This window comes from Mandrillus leucophaeus, unplaced genomic scaffold (assembly GCF_000951045.1).
Source record: "Mandrillus leucophaeus isolate KB7577 unplaced genomic scaffold, Mleu.le_1.0 Scaffold146, whole genome shotgun sequence".
NCBI classification, from domain to species: Eukaryota; Metazoa; Chordata; class Mammalia; order Primates; family Cercopithecidae; genus Mandrillus; species Mandrillus leucophaeus.
In genome coordinates, this window is record NW_012101432.1 from 1,751,610 (window position 1) to 1,772,140 (window position 20,531).

Sequence of the window (20,531 nt, forward strand, 5' to 3'; positions counted from 1 at the left end):
CTTTGTTCTGTTGCTGGCGATGAGCTGTGTTCCTTTGGAGGGGGAGATGCGCTCTGATTTTTTGAATTTCCAGCTTTTCTGCACTGCTTTTTCCCCATCTTTGTGGTTTTATCTGCCTTTGGTCTTTGATGATGGTGACGTACTGATGGGGTTTTGGTGTGGGTGTGCTTTCTGTTTGTTAGTTTTTCTTCTAACAGCCAGGACCCTCAGCTGCAGGTCTGTTGGAGTTTGCTTGAGGTCCACTCCAGACCCTGTTTGCCTGGGTATCAGCAGCAGAGGCTGCAGAAGATAGAATATTCCTGAACAGCGAGTGTTGCTGTCTGATTCTTGCTCTGGAAGCTTTGTCTCAGGGGTGTACCCAGCCGTGTGAGGTGTGAGGTGTCGGTCTGCCCCTAGTGGGGGATGTCTCCCAGTTAGGCTACTCAGGGGTCAGGGACACACTTGAGCAGGCAGTCTGTCTGTTCTCATATCTCAGCCTCCATGCTGGGAGAACCACTGCTCTCTTCAAAGCTGTCAGACAGGGACATTTACATCTGCAGAGGTTTTTGCTGCTTTTTTTTTAGCTATGCCCTGTCCCCAGAGGTGGAGTCGACAGAGGCAGGCAGGCCTCCTTGAGCTGCAGTGGGCTCTACCCAATTTGAGCCTCCCAGCGGCTTTGTTTACCTACTTAAGCCTCAGCAATGGCGGCCGCCCCTCAGCCAGCCTCGCTGCTGTCTTGCAGTGCTACCGCCTTGCACAACTATCCAGACTGCTGTGCTAGCAATGAGGGAGGCTCCGTGTGTGTGGGACCCTCCGGGCCAGGTGTGGGATATAATCTCCTGGTGTGCCATTTGCTAAGACCCTTGGTAAAGTGCAATATTAGGGTGGGAGTTAACCGATTTTCCAGGTGTTGTGTGCCTCAGTTTCCCTTGGCTAGGAAAAGGAATTCCCTTTCCCCTTGCACTTCCCAGGTGAGGTGATGCCTCACCCTGCTTCAGCTCTCATTGGTCGGGCTGCACCCGCTGACCAGCACCAACTGTCCGACACGCCCCAGTGAGATGAACCCAGTACCTCAGTTGAAAATGCAGAAATCACCCATCTTGTGTGTCGCTCACGCTAGGAGCTGGAGTCTGGAGCTGTTTCTATTCGGCCATCTTGGGCGGCCCCCCACACTGGTTTTGTTCTTTGTTGATTTTTCTTTATTTTTGTCTAAGTTATTTCAGATAGCAGGTCTTCAAGCTCTGAGATTCTTTCCTCAGTTTGGTTGATTTTGCTGTTAATATTAATACTTGCTATTGTATTCTGAAATCCTTGAAGTGAGTTTTTCAGCTCTATAAGCTCAGTTTGGTTCTTTCTTAAAATAGATATTTTGTCTTTCATATCCTGTATTATTTTATTGCATTCCTTAGATTTCTTGGATTGCGTTTTGGCTTTCTCCTGAATATCAATGATCTCCATTTTTATCCATGTTCTGAATTCTATTTCTGTCATTCCAGCCGTTTCAGCCTGGTTAAAAACCATTACTGGGGAACTAGTGCAGTTGCTGGGAGGTAAGAAGACTCTCTGGCTTTTAGAGCTGCCAGAGTTCTTGCACTGGTTCTTTCTCATCTCTGTGGGTTGATGTTCCTTCAATCTTTGAAGTTGCTATCCTTTAGATTAAAAAAAAAAAATCTTCTTTGATGTCCTTCTGGGTTTGATTATGGTATAAGGTAGGTTCAGTTGACTGGCTTCATTTCTGGTAGATTTTTAGGAGGGCCAAGGCTCAGCTCAGCACTGCTAGGCTGTGTGCCCTAACTCTGGGGGGCTTGTATTGGGTCCCAGCTTTGTTCTCCAGTCCCTTGTTGGAAAACTGCTGAGCTGGAGGGCCCAAGGTGTTCCTAGACCATTGGTCACAACACTCCAAACAGTGGTGCCAGCCAAAGCACTTCCTCAGTCTGTGGCTGTGGTGTCTGTGCTCCTTCCCTTGTGCCATCAGCAGCAGCAACAGCAGTACTGCAGGGTACACACTGGAGGGCTGGGGTGGGGTGCAGGCAGGCCTGGGGCTGCTGGCCTGCATGCAGGCATTGACAATAGCAGTGGTGGTGGCACAGGAGGGGGGAGGGGAGCAGGCCCACTGAGGTCCCTGTGCCCATTTGCACCTGTAGCAGTGTCAGCATGGAGGCCAGTCACTAATGGGTGTGGGGCTGGCAACTTCCATGTGCCAGTTCACGCCTGTGGCAGTGGTGGTACAGGGCAGGAAACAGGGCCACTGTTGTCCCTGTGCATGTTCACAATGGCGACAGTGGCACTGCCGCATGGCAACAGGGGCAGTAGTTACACTCATGCCAGCAGCAATGGCATGGAGGGGTGCACATGCACCCACACACCAGCAGGGAAGTGGAGACATGGTTTGTCCTTGCATACGGGTACTGGTGCAATGAGTGCGTGCCAGCATATGGGCTGATGCATGTCAGTGGGGACCACACTGCTGGAGCTCTCTGATGTTCAAACGTGGTCTAGCTAGCACAGGAGCCATAATGTAGGTCTGCAAGAGGCAGCCCTGTTGGGCCTCTGAAGCTGCACTGCAAGCAGGTACAGCCAGGCCAGGGCCCCATGAGAGGCTAGCAGATAGAAGGGCACTCAGATCGGACTGGATCCATCTCAGTGGCAAAATCACCCTGTTCTGTTCAGATTTGATAGTTCCCCTAAGGCTAGAGTCTTTTATGGAAGCAAGGCAAGTCTTGGAGGATGGACACCCCTGGCCGTGCTCCCCTGCAGATGTTCCTGCACCAAACGCTCTGCACTCTGCACAGGCAGGAGCCCTGTCCCTACCTCCTCTCTAATCATCTCTCCCTGCCAGCTCAAGTGTCCACGGGGGTTGTGGGGTCTCCTGCTGCCAGGATTCCAGAGGCCCATGGTGAAAGTGAATCACTCCTTGCCTGCTCAACTCATTCCTTCCCCAGGAGACACTGGGAGCCAGGAACAAGTCCTGATGTGTAGTAGCGCCATGCAAGGTTCCCTGCTTCCTCTCCCTTCAGCTCAGTGTCTATGACCTCCCTCTGTCCACTATCAATACCTTCCTTCTGAAGATCTGCTCAGAGTGTGTTAGTCTTCCCAGTGTCCTGGTACCTCACTGGCAGATGTTCCTCCTAGCTGCATCTAGTAAACCATCTTGCCTTTTATTCAGTTTATTTAAAAAACCATACATGCAACTACCCTATGACCCACCAATTGCACTCTTGAGCATTTATTCCAGGAAAATTAAGACTTATATGTAAAATACCTATATACAATGTTTATAGCAGCCTTATTCATAATAGCTCCAAACTGGAACACAACCCAGATGTCCTTTAATTGGTGAATAAACCATGGTACATCCATACAATGGAATAATACTCAGCAATAAAAAGGAACAAACTATTTATATGTACAACAACCTGGATGAATTTTTAGAGATTTATGCTGAGCGAAAAAAAGACAATCCCAAAATGTTACACACTGTATGATTCCATTTATATAACATTCTTATATAAATAATTTTAAAAGTATTAAAAATGGAGAACAGATTAGTGGTTACCAGATATTAATAGGGGATGGGGGCAGGAAGGAAATGGGTGAGATTATAAAAGGATATTAGAGATCCTTGTGGAAATGTCTGAATCTTAACTGTATAATGTCAATATCCTGGTTGTGAAATTGTACTACAGTTTTGAAAGGTGTTACTTACTATTGAAGAAAGCTGAATAAAGAAGAGTACATGAGCTCTCTCTGTTATTTCTTACAACTGCACATTAATTTACATTTATTTCAAAATAAAAAGCTTAACTTTTAAAAAGAAAAATCATTGTCAAATATTTTAAGGAAGAAGAAAACTTACCTTAGACATTTTTCTTAAGGGTGGTAGTCAGAGCCATAATCAGCATATAAAACAAAATTAAATTGAACAAGATAAATTGGGTTTGTAACCCACTAAACATATATTCCAGTATATACAATCAACAGACTTAGAAGATTGAATCTATCACCTAGGGCAACAGACTTGTAAACTGAAGACATCTCAGAGTTCTAGAACACATTTCTGAAAGTCCAAGCTAATTGCTTCACAAACAAGTCACAAAATCTTTAGAATTCTGTGGGAAAATAATCTTCGGAGTTGTTTGAAGTTAAAAGAAGAGTTTTTTTTTAATGAGCCAAGGTAGACAGTGTGTTATAGAAATGCAGTATTTTGAGGCAAACTTCTGGAATACTAAATCTGAATTGGAAAGGACTGATAACATCTCTTTCAACTCATAGCTGACTCAGGTGACAGTCTTTCAATAGTTCCTTCACATTTTTAGAGCCCCTTCATAAATTAAGACTTTCAAGATATAGCCTAATTAGCTTTTACTTAAACCCTGACAATGACTGGACCCTAAATCATTTCCCCAAAGTCAGGATGAAAAAAGGTGAGGAGACATGGGGAAATTAATTTTACTCAGCAATGAAAGGCAGTGTTTGGTGGTAGTAGGAGAACTAGTATGATACAGTAAAAAGACCTTGAATTTTACAGGCAGAAATATTTAGGTTTAAATCCAGATTATTCCATGGTCATATAACTTTGGGCAGTTTACATCTGAGTTTCAGTTTTCTCATCTGCAAAATGAGTATACTATCTATCACCTCTTTCAAAGAATTTTAAAGGGCTTGGAACATAATAGACACTTGCTAAATGGTAAGTATTATCTTTATTCACCTGTACAAGTATAGGATAACTATGAAAAGTAGAATTGTTGGATCAGAGTGTACAAGCACATTTATTTTGATAGTGCCAGATTATGCTTTAAACTAGATATACTAATTTGCATTTGCATCAAAATGCTAGCAAGTACTCATTATCCCACACTCACATTTTCGTTTTTATGAATTTGATGCACAAAATAATATTCCACTGATACTTTAATTTGCATTTTCCTGATTATTAATGAGTGAACAATTTTCATGTGTTTATTATCTATTTGTATTTCTGTTATTTGTTTATAATCTCTGCCCATATTTACAAATTGGGTTGTGTTTGCTTACATGTGAAAATGCTTTATATGTTTTGGATAACAATACATTATCTATGCTGTTTGTTATTTATGTTTTTTAACTTCTTTGAGGTCAAAGGCATTTTTAAATGTCTATGTGGTCAAATTCGACACCTTTTCCTTTTTGGCTGTTGGTTTATATCTTGTTTAGAAGGTCCTTAGGTTATGTCAGTATTCTCCTAGATGTTTTTCTAGTACTTTTATAGCATATGGTTTTCATGTTTAACTATTTAATCTATCTATGCTTTTTAAAAAAATATGACATAAGAACCTACCAATATCTTTGCTGAAATGGATAGGCAATTGTCTCAATGCAATTTATTACATTTTCCCTATAGTCAACTTATTCTTGTCTGTCAGCATGCCTTCCTGAGGATTTCACCCCTGCCCTAGCCCCAATCCCTAGTGTGTTAGCAGTCTTGACACTGCCTCAGAGGCTACAAGGATGAGCATATAATTTAATTAAGAATATTAAGACAGGATGTTCTTATTCTTTTATTTATTTCTTGAGACAGTGTCCCGCTTTGTCACCCAGGCTGGAGTGCAGTGGTGCAACCTCAGCTCACTGCAACTTCCTCCTCCCAGGTTCAAGCAATTCTCATGCCTCAGCCTCCCGAGTAGCTGGGACTGCAGGCACACACCACCACACCCGGCTAATTGTTGTATTTTTAGTAGAGACGGGGTTTCACCATGTTGGCCAGGCTGGTCTCGAACTCCTGACCTCAGGTGATCAGTCCACCTTGGCCTCCCAAACGATTACAGGTGTGAGCCACATCCCCTAACCTCTTATTCTTTTAAACCAAGAGCTATCAGCGGTAATTTCCTACCAGATGACAGAGAATGCCTGTAAAAGCCAACATGGAGAGAGAGTGTGCTGATCACATTAAGTCCCTGGAGCCAGCCATATCCATCCCTTAGAATTCCTAGTTAAATGAGCCACTGCGTTTCCTATTTAAAATGAAGTATATTATTTCCAAGGCAAACTTCATAAAATGCATTGATATCTTTAAAATTAAATGTATATATTATACATTAGGGTTGATTATATTTAAAGGTTACCCCATTTGGGGGTAAGGAACAGAAGGAGAAGAGAATAGTTGTGATCTAAAACTTGGGAGAGTGCCCGGGTTAAAATAGTTGCTCCATATTTTTGTTAAATAATTACTTAATAAGTGAATGAATGACAAACGAATAGATTCATTTAAAAATTAACAAATACTTTGAGAAGAAAATTAAATAAGATAGTAAAATTTCTAAGCATGAAAATAATGAAAAGTAAATAATTGTTTTTAATCACAGAATTTACTATGTAAAATAATACTATTTGGAGTTTCCACTTAAGTGACAAATACAACATGGTTTTGGTATAGATATCTTATCTCTTTTCATGAGAAAATTGATAAAGTCTTTATCCAGAAGTGGTTTGAGGGGTCTAAGTTTTAGAGCATTTAAAACTGAATGTAAAAATAGACAAGTGAGACTACATCAAACTTAAAAACTTCTTGCATCAAGGAAACAATAGAGTGAAAAGGTAATCCATGGAATGGTAGAGAATATTTGCAAATCATATATCTGATAAGGGGTTAATATCCAGAATATATAAGGAACTTCTACAACTCAACACCAACAAAAAACAACACATTTAAAAAATGGAGAGTTCTCCAAAGAAGATATACAAATGGCCAATAAGCACATGAAAACATGCCCAACACTACAAATCATAAGACAAATGCAAATCAAAACCACAATGAATTATCACCCCCCCATCCACTGGGATGGCCTCTATCAAAATAAAAGAAAATAATGTGTTGGTGAGGATGTTGAGAAATTGGAACCCTTGTGCACTGTTGGTGGAAATGTAAAATGATGCAGCCACTATGGAAAACAATATGGAGGTGCCTCAAAATATTAAAAATAGAATTACCATGTGATCCTATTTCTGATACATAGATATATACCTATTTCTGGGTATATATCTAAAATAATTCAATTCAAAACAGGACCTTGAAGAAATTTTGTACACCCATGTTTACTGCAGCATTATTCACAATACCCAAGAGGTAGAAACATCACAAATGTCCTTAGAGGAACAGATAAGGAAACTGTGGTATAAAAATACAGTGGAATGTTATTCAACCTTAAGAAAGAAATCCTGTCACATGCTACAGCATGGATGAACTTTGAGGAGTTATGCTAAGTGAAATGAGCCCATCACAAAAGGACAAATACTTCACAATTCCATTGGAGTGGAGATTATGAGCATGATCATGGCTCACTGCCGCCTCGAACTCTGAGACTCAAGCCATCCTTCCACCTCAGCCTCCCAAAGTGCTAGGATTATAGGCATGGGCCACCACACCCAGCTGGGTTTCAGTTTTGCAAGATGAAAAAATTCTCGAGATCTGTTGCACAACAATGTGAATTTACTTAACACTATTGAACTGTACATTTAAAAAATGGTTAAGATTGTAAAATTAATGTTATGTGCTTTTTAACACAATAAAAAATAAAATGGAAAAAACCCACAATTGTAGGAAATGCAGTATTCCTGTAATTACTTCAAGTTTGAACTTTGACATCTTCATTTATATCATTTTTAAGTCAACTAATTTAAATAATTAACTGCATTTATACTTTTAAACAGTTTCATATACCTATAAAATTAGAAAATTCCTGCCTTTGGCACCCTTTGACTATTTTGTATTGTCCTATAGTTCTCTTGCTTTACATAAAAGGCTTTTATTCTTTGGAGCAAGATAAATCTATTTGTGTCAGCCCAGATACATTTATTTTTAAACTTACGTTAGTTTCTATAATTTGCAAATGAGTCTTGACCATATAGCTCATCTTTTCTTGCTGCTTTGAAATTCAACATTTATCCTATGCTAATTTAACATGTGATGTGGTGTGACTCTGTGTCCCCACCCAAATCTCATCTTGAATTGTAATCCCCACATGTTGGGGGAGGGGTTTGGTGGGAGGTGATTGAATCATGGCAGTGGACTTCCCCCTCTTTCTGGTGACAGTGAGTTCTCACAAGATCTGGTTGTTTGAAAGTGTGTGATACTTCCCCCTTTGCTCGCTCTCTCTCCTGCCACCATGTAAAGAAGGCCTTGCTTCCCCTTCACCTTCCGCCATGATTCGAAGTTTCCTGAGGCCCCCCCAAGTCATGCTTCCTGTTAAGTCTGTGAAACTGTGAGTCAATTAAACCACTTTTCTTCATGAATTACCCAGTTTCAGGTAGTTCTTTATAGCTGTGTGCAAATGGACTAATATAACATGCTAATTATTATATGCTAATTTCCTTATTTACATGAGCTGTTTCAGTATTCTGTTCCATTAATTTTGCCTGTTTCTATGACATTACTATACAACATTAATTACCATAACTTTAAATTCATTTAATATTGGTAGAGAACACACACATCTGCTTTTTCATCATTTTCTTTGTAATTCTTATAAATTCTTATTGATGAAGTATTAGAATCATCTTGGCAAGTTCTATAACTCAGATTTTAGTTGGGGTTGCATTGAATTATAGATTGGTATAGTTTGATATATTTACAAAATTTTCATCCAGGAAAATTCAGTATCCTGTATTTTCTTTTTTAATCTTTCATAGCTCCTGTTCATTTCTTATTAGATAAATTCTTTAGTATTGGATAGTTTCTGATGTAAATGTGAATGGGATCTTTTTAAGATTACATTTTTCAGGCACTATTTGGATATGGTGTTATACAATACTATGTGTATATTTGTATGCTGATCTTATATTGGTCCACTTTCCTAAACTCTCTTATTCTTAATTTTTCAGTTCTCTTGAATTTTTTAAAGATAAGTGATCATATCATCCATTAGGCACAGTTTTGTTTCCTGACTTCTAATATTTCTACCTGTTGTTTCTTTTTCTAATCTTGGCTAAACTGCTTATGCAGTATTGGACAGTAGCAGTAAGGAAAGGCATTCTTGTTACAGATTCTAATGAATAGTCTATTAGTATCTCAATTTCAAGTGCAATGCATGAGGTAGGAAAGCAGTTTTTTAATCCTATTCCTAGTTTGTTGGAAGATTTATTTGAAAATCAAGAATAGGGTTGATTGGGCTGGGTGCGGTGGCTCATACCTGTAATCCCAACACTTTGGGAAGCCTGGGCAGGGGGATCATGACATCAGGAGATCGAGACCATCTTGGCTAACACAGTGAAATCCCATCTCCACTAAAAATACAAAACATTAGCCATGCATGGTGGCGGGCACCTGTAGTCCCAGCTACTTGGGAGGCTGAGGCAGGAGAATCGCTTGAACCTAGGAGGTGGAGGTTGCAGTGAGCCGAGATCAGGCCACTGAACTCCAGCCTGGGCAACAGAGCAAGACTCCATCTCAAAAACAAAACAAAACGAAAAAGAATGGGGTTGATTTTTATCAAATACTGACCCTTGTGGAGGATATTAACACAATTTGTCTCTTGTAATTTGCTTATATAATGAATTACATGAATAGATTTTCTAATGTTGAACCATCTTTGTATTCCCATATAATTCTTCCTGGGTTATACTACACAGAATTTGCTATAACTTATTTAGGAGTTTTGTACATCTATTCATAATGAGATTGACCTAAAAATTTGGCATCATTTACCTGTAAATGTTGCCTTGGTGTTGTTTTTTGTTTGTTTGTTTGTTTGTTTGTTTGTTTGTTTGTTTTTGAGACAGAGTCTTGCTCTGTCGCCCAGGCTGGAGTGCAGTGATGCCATCTCGGCCCACTGCAACCTCTACCTCCTGGGTTCACGCCATTCTCCTGTCTCAGCCTCCTGAGTAGCTGGGACTATGGGCGCCCGCCACCACACCAGCTAATTTTTTGTATTTTTAGTAGAGACAGGGTTTCACCGTGTTAGCCAGGATGGTCTCCATCTCCTGACCTTGTGATCCACCCACCTCGGCCTCCCAAAGTGCTGGGATTACAGGCATGAGCTACTGTGCCCGGCCAGCTTTGTGTTTTTTTATAAGTAGATTAGTTTTTTAAAATAACCTTTTAATTTTGGAATAACTGTAGATTTACAGAACACTTGTAAATATATTAGAGAGTTCCTATATACCCCTCATCCACTTTCCTCTGTTGTTAACATCTTACATTACCATAGTACATTTGCCAAAACTAAGAAACCAACATTAGTACATTACTATTACCTAAATCTAGACTGAATTTGTCCAATTTTTCCATTAATATACTCTTTGTGTCTCAAGATTCAGTACAGAGTACTACATTGCATTTTGTTGTCATGACTCTCCAGTTTCCTCTGGTTTTTGACAGTTTTTCTGATCTTCGTTGTTTTGTTGTTGTTGTTTTTAACATGACTTTGACAATCTTGATGAGCACTAGCCAGGTATCCTGCAGAATGTCCCCTAAACTGTGTTTGTCTGATGTTTTTTCCATTATTATGTTTGCATTATGAGTTTCTGGAAAAAATACCACAGTGGTGAAGTGCCCTTCTCAGTGCATCCTATCAGGGATTGATGATAGCACACGATGACACTAGGGAAAAAGGCAGCATAAGACTGATTCCTTAGAAAAGCAAACCATCTGGGGGCCAGGTGCAGTGGCTCACACCTGTAATCCCAGCACTTTGGGAGGCCGAGGTGGGCAGATCACTTGAGGTCAGGAGTTCGAGACCAGCCTGGCCAACATAGTGAAACCTCCTCTACTAAAAATACAAAAATTAGCCAGGCATGGTAGTGTGCACCTGTAGTTCCAGCTACTCAGGAGGCTGAGGCACGAGAATCACTTGAACCCAGGGGGCAGAGGTTGCAGTGAACTGAGATCATGCCACTGCACTCCAGCCTGGGCAACAGAGAGATACCTCATCTCAAAAAAAAAAAAAAAAAAAAAAAAAAAGTGAACCATTTGAGAAGCCCCCAGCTAAATTGGTGTTCCAGTACCAGGGTGACTAGTAACCCTAGCCTAGCAGGAAATGAAGGAGAACTGGATATGGGTGTTTACAGTGTGCCTTCACAGGATATTTCTTTTACCTGGGAGATGGCCTAACGCCTAGTTGTCTGACCTGAGACCAGGGGTTCCTTCACACAGGAAACTTGTTTATACTAGCAGATGCCCTTTAGCTCTTTTCTGACTTGTGTCTACTTTATTTCTCCTTACCAGTGCACTGGCACTAGGAACCTTACCTTATGTTCCCTCTAGCATCCCAGGGAAAACCTGACGTGGAGTAGCCCCTAGTTCTTCAGATGGAAGGTGCAAATTTTGTATACCACCACAATAGGAAACAAGTTCAAAGATTTTTTACTTACAGATCCTGGGCAAGGAGGGCACAGTGAGTCAGGAAGGCAGTCCTTCAGTCCCTGGGTCATGAGAAGCAGGAATGAAAAGTCAGGCAGAGAGAGAGAGAAGAGCATGTGACAGAGAATAGGGCATAGGTCACTTTAAGTTTGTGGGTAAATTCCTGAATGGTCCATTTAAAGGAAGTGGTAGGAAAGCAGGGAGCTCAGTCTGCCAGGTAGGAGAGACACCTCTGAGTTCTAATCTCTGGCCGCCATCTTGAGCTATTTGGACATGGTGTAGAACTGAAAACTGTGTCAAGAGTGACCAAGCTCTATTTCTGGTGTGAGAAATTTAAACTTGTATTCAAAATGGAGGCCGAGGCCACATAAAATTAGAAGAGTTCACTACGGGGACAAAGTAAGCCTTAAAATTATACTAGTTTACTGCCTGAAGGCAGCAGCACAGGAGCAGGAAGCCAGACAGAGCTTGGAGATCTCATTGGGTTGAGGAGCTAGAGTCTGAAATTTAGCAGACAGAGGGAAACTGGTAGAGTACCAGAACAGAAGAAACTAGAGGCAAGAAAGCTCCAGATAACTGTAAAGAAGTTCCTCTGGAGTCTTTGGCTGAGTACTGATCTAAGCAGAAAATTACTGAAAGCAAGGAAAAGAACCACTGGAAAGATAAGGTAGAAAATTATAGGTACTCACACAGGACTTCCAATAATTCCATATTCTCGTCAGCCAGAATGGAAAGACTCATAGCACATGACAGTAAGTAGAATCCTTAGAAGGACATCACCTTAGTAGAGAGGCTAAATCAGCCCCTTCTAAAGCTCCACTGAAGGTTTCTCTAGATAACCTTCTACCCAATAAATCTTAAAATAAAGGAACCCAACTAATTCCAAGTAATTTAAATGTGCATAAGAGCAAAATCAAAACGATTTGAAATTTTAAAAAAATTATCAATCAACAACATAAAATCCACAATTCCTAACATTCCATACAACATTACCAGGTGTTTGGCCAGGCACAGTGGCTCACACCTGCAATCTCAGGACTTTGGGAGGCTGAGGTAGGAGGATTGCTTAAGGCCAGGACTTCAAGACCAGCCTGGGCAACAAAGCAAGACCCTGTGTCTACAAAATAAATTTTTAAAATTAGCCAGGTGTGGTGGTGCACACCTGTAGTTCCAGCTACTCAGGAGGCTGAGGCAGTAGGATCACTTGAGCCCAGGAGTTAGAGGCTGCAGTGAGCTGATTTTGCAACTGCACTCTCACTTGGGTGACAGAGTGAAATTCTGTCTCTTAAGATTAAATTAAATTTTAAAATTACCAGGTATGCCAGGAATATGTGCCTGAAGTCCCAGCTACTCAGGAGGCTCAAACAGGAAGATCATTTGGGCCCTGGAGTTTGAATCCAGACTGAGCAACATAGTGAAACCTAGTGTCTAAAAAATGAAATAATAAAATGTATTTTTAAAAAATACTGGGCATATAAAAAAGCAATAAAATATGACTCATTATGTAGGGAAAAATCAAATAATAGAAAAAGATCCTGAAATGACATCAATGATAGAACAGGCAGAAAAGGATGTTAAGAGAGCCATTATAAATATAGTTCATACATTCAAGAAGGTAGAGGAAACATGAGTGTGATGAGGAAAAAAATAGAGGGGATAATTAACCCCAAAGGAATTTTTAGAGATAAAAAATATCTAAAATAGTAACCTTTAAGAGATTAACAACATATTAGATGCTTCAGAAGATAAGATCAGTGAAACTGAAGACAGAGGATTAGGAGCTACACAAAAATGAAACACAAATGGAAAAAAAAACACAGTATCACTAACATGTGAAAATACTAAGTGGTATAACACACATGTAATTGGAGTCTGGGAGGGGAACTGAAAAACGATTTGAAGAAAATGGTCAAAATATTTTTAAGTTTGATGAAAACTATAAACCCACATATCTGAGAAGCTTAATAGATTCCAAGGGAATGAACCTAAAGAAAACCATGCTAATAATCAAATTACTAAGAACCAATGATAAAGAGAAACCTTTACTCACAGGGGCAAAAGGCACATTATTTACAGATTTAAATAAGAAATATTGACAGAGGAAGAAATAAAAACAGACTTTTTATTTTATTTTATTTATTTATTTTTTTTTGAGATGGAGTCTCACTCCGTCGCCCAGGCTGGAGTGCAGTGGCACGATCTTGGCTCACCACAACCTCCACCTTCCAGGTTCAAGTGATTCTCCTGCCTCAGCCTCCCGAGTAGCTGGGATTACAGGCGTGTGCCATGATGCCTGGCTAATTTTTGTATTTTTAGTAGAGATGGGGTTTCACCATGTTAATCAGGCTGGTCTCAAACTCCTGACCCCATGATCCACCCACCTTGGCCTCCCAAAGTGCTGGGATTACAGGCATGAGCCACTGCGCCCGGCCCAGACTTCTTATTAGACTATGAAAGGCAGAAGACTATGGAGTGACATCTTTACAGTAATGAAAGATAATGAAACCTGTTTACCTAGAATTCATCTTCAAAACAGTTGAAACGTTTTTTGGAGTTTGTATTGTATTCACCCTTTCTCCATCTGCTTCTAAGTACAGCAGCACTGTTGGTCTTGAGCAGCGGGAGCCTAGTTCCCAATTCCCTTCATGGAACTGGAGGGAACATAGTTTTATTTGCAACTTATTGTATATGTCTGTTCTAAGCTGGCTGGAGGATACCTGAAGGATGGGTTTGCATGTCTCTATCTCACATAACATGGAATGAGGGCAGGAAAAGCAGTGAGCAGTATTCATAAAAGCTATCCGGGGACTAAAAATCCACAGATAACTGGGTGAAGAGATTAAATCTAATTTCTTCACTTCTTATAAGTCCATTCAAATTGTCTATTTCTACTTGTGTCAGTTTTGGTAGTTTGGCTTTTTTAAGAGATGTGTTTATTCCATCTAAGTTATCCAACTTGTTGGTGTACAAATGTTCATAGTACTCTTATAATCCTTTTGGTTTCTGTAAAATCAGTAATAATATCCCACTTCCATTTCTGATCTTAGTAGTTTGAGTCTTTCTTGTTTTCTTAATCAATTTAGCTATAAAGGTTTGTAAATTTTGTTGATCTTTACAAAGAACCATCTTTTGGTTTCATTGATACTCTCTATTGTGTTTCTGTTCTCTATTTTATTTACCTCCACTCTAATCTTTATTATTTCCTTCCTTCTTTTAGCTTTAGGCTTAGTTTGCTGCTCTTATTCTAATGTATGCATTATGGAATGTATACATAGTTCCTTAAGATAAAATTAGGTTGTGAATTTGAGATGTTTCTCTTTTTTTTTTTTTTTTTGAGATGGAGTTTTGCTCTTGTTGCCCAGGCTGGAATGCAATGGCACGATCTTGGCTCACTGCAACCTCCGCCTCCTGGGTTCAAGCAATTCTCCTGCCTCAGCCTCCTGAGTAGCTAGGATTACAGGCATGTACCACCACACCCAGCTAATTTGGTATTTTTAGTAGAGACGCAGTTTCTCCACATTGGTCAGGCTAGTCTCGAACTCCCGACCTCAGGTGATCTGCCTGCCTTGGCCTCCCAAAGTGCTGGGATTACAGGCATGAGCCACCACGCCCAGCCTGAGATATTTCTCTTTTTTAATGTAAATGCTTACAGCCATAAATTTCTCCCCTTAGCGCTGATTTTTCTGTGTCCCTTAAGTTTTGGTATGTTGTGTTTTCATTTGTCTCAAGGTATCTCCTAATTTTTCTTGTAATTTCTTCTGTGACACATTGGTTTTTAAAGAATTTTTTGTTTAATTTCCAAATGTTTGTGAATTTTCTAATTTTCTTCTATTACTGATTTCTAGCTTTATTCTACTGTAAGAATAAATTTCAGTATGCGTAGAAGTTTTTCAGTTAAGAATAGTGTTTAACTTGATTAAACATGATTAATCATGTTAATGATAACATGAGTTAATCATGAGTAACATGTTAAGCATGAGTAACAAAAACTTAAACAGTGCCTTAAATCGTAATATTGTGGTTTCATGATGTCATCAGGGGCCCAGATTCCTTTTCTTTATGGACAGCCATCCTCAGCATGAGTATGTTACTGAAGGGTAACACCAGATGGACTTTATATCTCCAGGCATCACATGTATTCCAGGCTGGAGTGCAGTGATGTGATCTCCGCTCACTGCAACCTCCACCTCCTGGGTTCAAGTGATTCTCCTGCCTCAGCCTCCCAAGTAGCTGGAACCACAGGCATGTGCCACCATGCTCAGCTAATTTTTTGTATTTTTAGTAGAGACAGGGTTTCACCGTGTTAGCCAGGATGGTCTCGATCTCCTGACCTCATGATCCACCCGCCTTGGCCTCCCAAAGTGCTGGGATTACAGGTGTGAGCCACTGCACCTGACCATCGGCCTCTGTTTTAAGATACTCTCTCAGCAACTTCCAATTATGTCTAGTTGGCCAAAATTTTGTCACATGGCCACTCCTGGCTGCAAAGGAGGCTAGAAGATGTAGCGCTTTTGATAGGGGATATTTCTGCCCCTTAAAAAATGTAAGTTCTTGAGATAATACATTTTAGGAAAGCAACTAGCATTCTCTGTCACAGGGAGCAAGAGACTACTTAGGATACTACTGCTTGGGGAAACATGATGGTGGCTTGTTCTATAGTAGTAGGGGGGTTGATAGGAAAAGGTGATTGGATATATATGCACATAATTATATATATAGTATATATATCCAATATATATTAATATATAAATTATATGTATATAATTTTTTTTAGACAGGGTCTCACTCTGTTGCCCAGGCTGGCGTGTAGTGGTATGATCATACCTCACTGCAACCTCCCACTCCTGGGCTCAAGTGATCCCCCACCTCAGCCTCCTAACTGGGACCATAAGCTGCACCACCACACCTGGCTAATTTTTTGTAGTTTTTGTAGAGACAAAGTTTTTCCATGTTGCTCAGGCTGATCTCAAACTCCGGGACTCAGGTGATCCGCCTGCCTCAGCCTCCCAAAGTGCTGGGATTACAGGTGTGAGCCACCGCGCCTGGTCATACTTGATCTGCTTTGAAGGCAGCAGCCACAGGACTTAATGCGGGATTAGTTATGGAAAGGAGAAGGAGAGGAATACAAACTCTTAGGTTTCTGGCCTAACAATTCCAGAGATAGAAGCATCATCAACTGAGAAGAGGAAAAACAGAAAGCCTAAGGGTTTTCTTTTTTGGGAGTGTGGTGCCTAATCTAAAATTGTATTTTATATACATTAAATTTGAGATAATCATCATACAGCTAAAGGGAACTCAATATTCTCTTGAATATCTCTGAGCTATTTAGAATCTTTTCCAAGGATCACCCTCCTCCTACATTCCTCAGAAATATTTCTATTTATGCTAGAGTTAGTTCCATTTGTTCTTATTGATTCTTCACTTACATATATCAATTTTTCTCATATACATGGTAAACTTCGTTTTATGTTTATAAATGGAGGGGTATGTTGATTGTATAGGTATGCTCTGTCCATGTGCTAGGCAGGCTTCCCTGGAGGGTGTGTAGGGATGGAAGATGGTAGGTAGGATCACTGAGTTCTCTACATTTCCAAAGAACCAGTGTGTTTCCTGGATGGAACTCCCTTTTTTTCAAATCCCCTTTTAGTTTTCTAATTTGGAAGTGTGAGTCTCAGCAGTCCTTACTCTGCTTCCCTGTCAAGGCCCAAAACTTGTATCTCTGCATAGGAATATGCCATATTCTCCTTAGAGAACAGTTTTTTGATGTTTGGGAGAGTGACTGGGGAAAGAGTGCTGCCAGCAGTGTTTGATCTGTGTGCACAGAGAAAGAAAGGGGTGATAACGAAGGGTCCAAGAGGTCTAGCTGTTCCAAATGCAGCTCTTTAATAACTATGGACGTTCCCGTGATCTGATTTTCTTTGTGTATGCTGAGCGTGATGGTTAATATTAGGTGTCAACTTAACTGGATTGAGAGATGACTAGAGGGCTGGAAAAGTATTGTTTCTGGGTGTGTCTGTGAGGGTGTTGCCAGAGGAGACTGACATTTGAGGCGGTGGACTGGGAGAGGAAAACCCACCCTCAATGTGGGTGGGCACTGTCCAGTTGCTGCCAGCTCAGCTAGAACAAAGCAGACAGAGGAAGAGGGATGAGCTTGCTTGCTGAGTCTTCTGGCTCACTCCCTCTTCCCTTGCTAGATGCTTTGCTTCCTCTCCTCCTGCCCTGGGACATCAGACTCCAGGTTTTTCAGCCTTTGGACCCTGGGACTTGCAGTAGCGGTCTCCAGGGGGCTTTCAGGCCTTCAGCTACAGACTGAGGGTTGCACTGTTGGCTTCCCTGGTTTTGAGGCTTTCGAACTTGGACTGAGCCACTACTGGCTTCTCTCTTTCTCCAGCTTGCAGATAGCCTATCGCAGGAATTCGCTGTGTAATCATGTGCGCTATTCTCCCTCATAATCTCCCTTTTATATATACATATATCCTGTTGGTTCTGTCCCTCTGGAGAACCCTGATTAATACACTGACTTGGAATGTATTGCTTCTCAGGCCCCCCTGATTTTACATCTCTAATAACTATTGTTTAAGGTTATGGTTTTTCTGATTGGGGTTTTCCATTAAGTCAATTATATCTACTCTCACATTTTCTGAATTTTCTCAAAGGTCTAGATCCTGGTAGCTCACCTTACTGATTTCCAGTATTGCCATGGTTCTTTCTTTGTGAAATAATATTTTCTGTTAATGTACTGGCACCTTGGGAGATAGGAGAGTAGACTCACATGTTCAGTCTGCCATCTTGAAGCTCCTGTATTGATTTGTTAAATTGTCTCTTCCTAGCTTCCTAACATGCATACCTAGAACATTCCCCCAATGTTACTTTACTGAAGCTTTTTATTTATGAAAGTATTATATGTTCATCTAATCAATAATGCCCAGTTAAACAGAGTAAACGTTAATAGCATCCTCCTTCCTCTCCTCCAGGGCTACTCCCGTGAGAAAACAATGTAAGCATTTTGAATCCATTCACACATTTGTCCATGCTTGTAGTAGGGGGGATTTTTTGTTTGCTTTGTTTGTTACAAAAATGAAATTATATTTTTCTACTACTTGTTCTTTCACTTGTTTATCATACATGTGTCTTTTTTAGATTTTTCTATTAAATTCATTTAAAGCAATAAACTTTCAAATGTTATAATGTCAACTGTGTTTAAGAGAGATTTGGGAGAAATTTAAGCAAAGAAAAACAAAAGGAACAAAAGAATAGGTATGGAAGTACAAGATGTATGTCAAGAATTCAGAGTTAGACACATTTGGCTGGAGGAGAGGAACCATACTGGCAAATATTGAGAAACTTGCAGAGACAATACAGAGTTGGTGTGTGAGGACAATGAGTGGGAAGCCACTGAGGCTTTAAGAATAGGGTCATTTATTAACTGCTTAATGTTAATTAAACCTTAAAACAACCTAAAAGTATCTCTAATAAAAATGTTACTCATTGAATTGTTATTTTACTTAATTTAGTCCATAGTGAAGCCTCTACAGACTAAAGGAGATAATGTATAGGAGAGTCATTTGAAGTACCAAGTGTTCTGTAAAGAGATGTGTCACGTTTTCTCTCTGTATGAGCTGGCAGTGTGGATGCACATTCTGATGCTTCTAAAGCCACTCATTCTCCCTCACTGCTATCAGGATTGTGTGAGGAACTGAGTACCCAATGAAAACTTTGGACACCTAGGATTTAAGCTACTAATCATCTGGGTAATTTGGGACAAGAAACTTCAGCTTCAGATTCTGTGTAAAATAAGAACTAGAACTAGATTATCTCCAAAACACTTCCATTTCTAAAAATTCAATGGTTTTGTGATCCTGTAATGGTTCTCATACATCTTGATTTAATACTCAAGTATTTCTTTGGGGAGTTTTACATCTTCATTTAACAGTGACAGGTTGATAATCACTGAAAATGCTATCTATGGCTGGGCGCGGTGGCTCATGCCTGTAATCCCAGCACTTTGGCAGGCCAAGGAAGATGGATCACTTGAGGTCAGGAGTTCGAGACCAGCCTGGCCAACATGGCAAAACCCTGTCTCTACAAAAAATATAAAAATTAGCCAGATGTGCTGGCACATGCCTGTAATCCCAGCTACTCAGGTGGCTGAGGCACAAGAATCGCTTAAACCCAGGAGGCAGAGGTTGCAGTGAGCTAAGATCACACCACTGCACTCTGGCCTGGGCAACAGAGCAAGACTGTCTCGAAATAATAATAAATAAATAAATAAAATGCTATCTCAATATACTATGAGCTGCCATGTATTGTCTAAAGGTATCTCACAGCCTTTTAAAAATCAGGTTACATTTCTTCTGACAATTCTATTTTATTTTTACTTTTGTTTCTACTTGAAGTTGCTGTGCATTATTTTGAGTTTACAAATTCAATACAAATCAGATTACATTTCTTCTGACAATTCTATTTTATTTTTACTTTTGTTTCTGCTTGAAGTTGCTGTGCATTATTTTGAGTTTACGAATTCAATAGGGTGACTATTATAATACCAACGAAGCCAATATTTCACATATATAATATTATATATATACAGATTTCTTTCATAATTGGCAAGTATAGTTATGATAAAAATATTTAGGTTTAAAAATTTTATACCTCTAATAACTATTGCAAGAATAAAATGATCTTGATACTCTTACAAGTAATCTAAAATTAGAACTTCTTTTTTTATAAGGTGGCTTTTTCACCAAAAGAATATAATTCACCATCTTTCAGACCAGAATATATAGAATTCAAACCAAAATTTCAGGTGAGTCCTGAATTATTCTATCCCAATATCATTATATTTAATTACTAGGTTTCTTCAATACTTTAATTCAATAGTTCTAAAAAGCTACTCATTAGAAACACCTGGCTATTGTAAAAAATACACATTCCCAGGTCCATTTCTGACCTAATGAATCTCAACCCAGAAACAGAACCTGGGAATTTGTATTTCTCAAAAAAGAAAACAAAAAAAATAAAAAAACTAAGGGGATTCTTAATTTGTCATCTGGGTATCCACTAGAATTTGAAAACCAGTTACAATAAGTTGCATCCATTAAAAATAATTTTGAACTACTAAGTTGAAATAAAATAAGACAAATAGTAGGCTGATTCTTTCACATTTTGCTTTCTTTTAGTTAGATAACACAGAAGTATGAAAAAAGAGTTTCAATAA

General features: G+C 39.7%; 1 protein-coding gene across 3 annotated transcripts in view; it reads left to right on the plus strand.

Moving 5' to 3' along the window:
* The window catches only part of ALS2CR11 (amyotrophic lateral sclerosis 2 (juvenile) chromosome region, candidate 11), a 179,699-nt gene that overhangs the window by 151,057 nt on the left and 8,111 nt on the right, over nucleotides 1–20,531 (plus strand). For all 3 annotated transcript variants that reach the window (XM_011974492.1, XM_011974493.1, XM_011974494.1), the window contains one exon: nucleotides 20,046–20,120. In XM_011974492.1, the coding sequence (XP_011829882.1) occupies nucleotides 20,046–20,120 (75 nt within the window). The remainder of the gene's footprint in view (nucleotides 1–20,045; nucleotides 20,121–20,531) is intronic.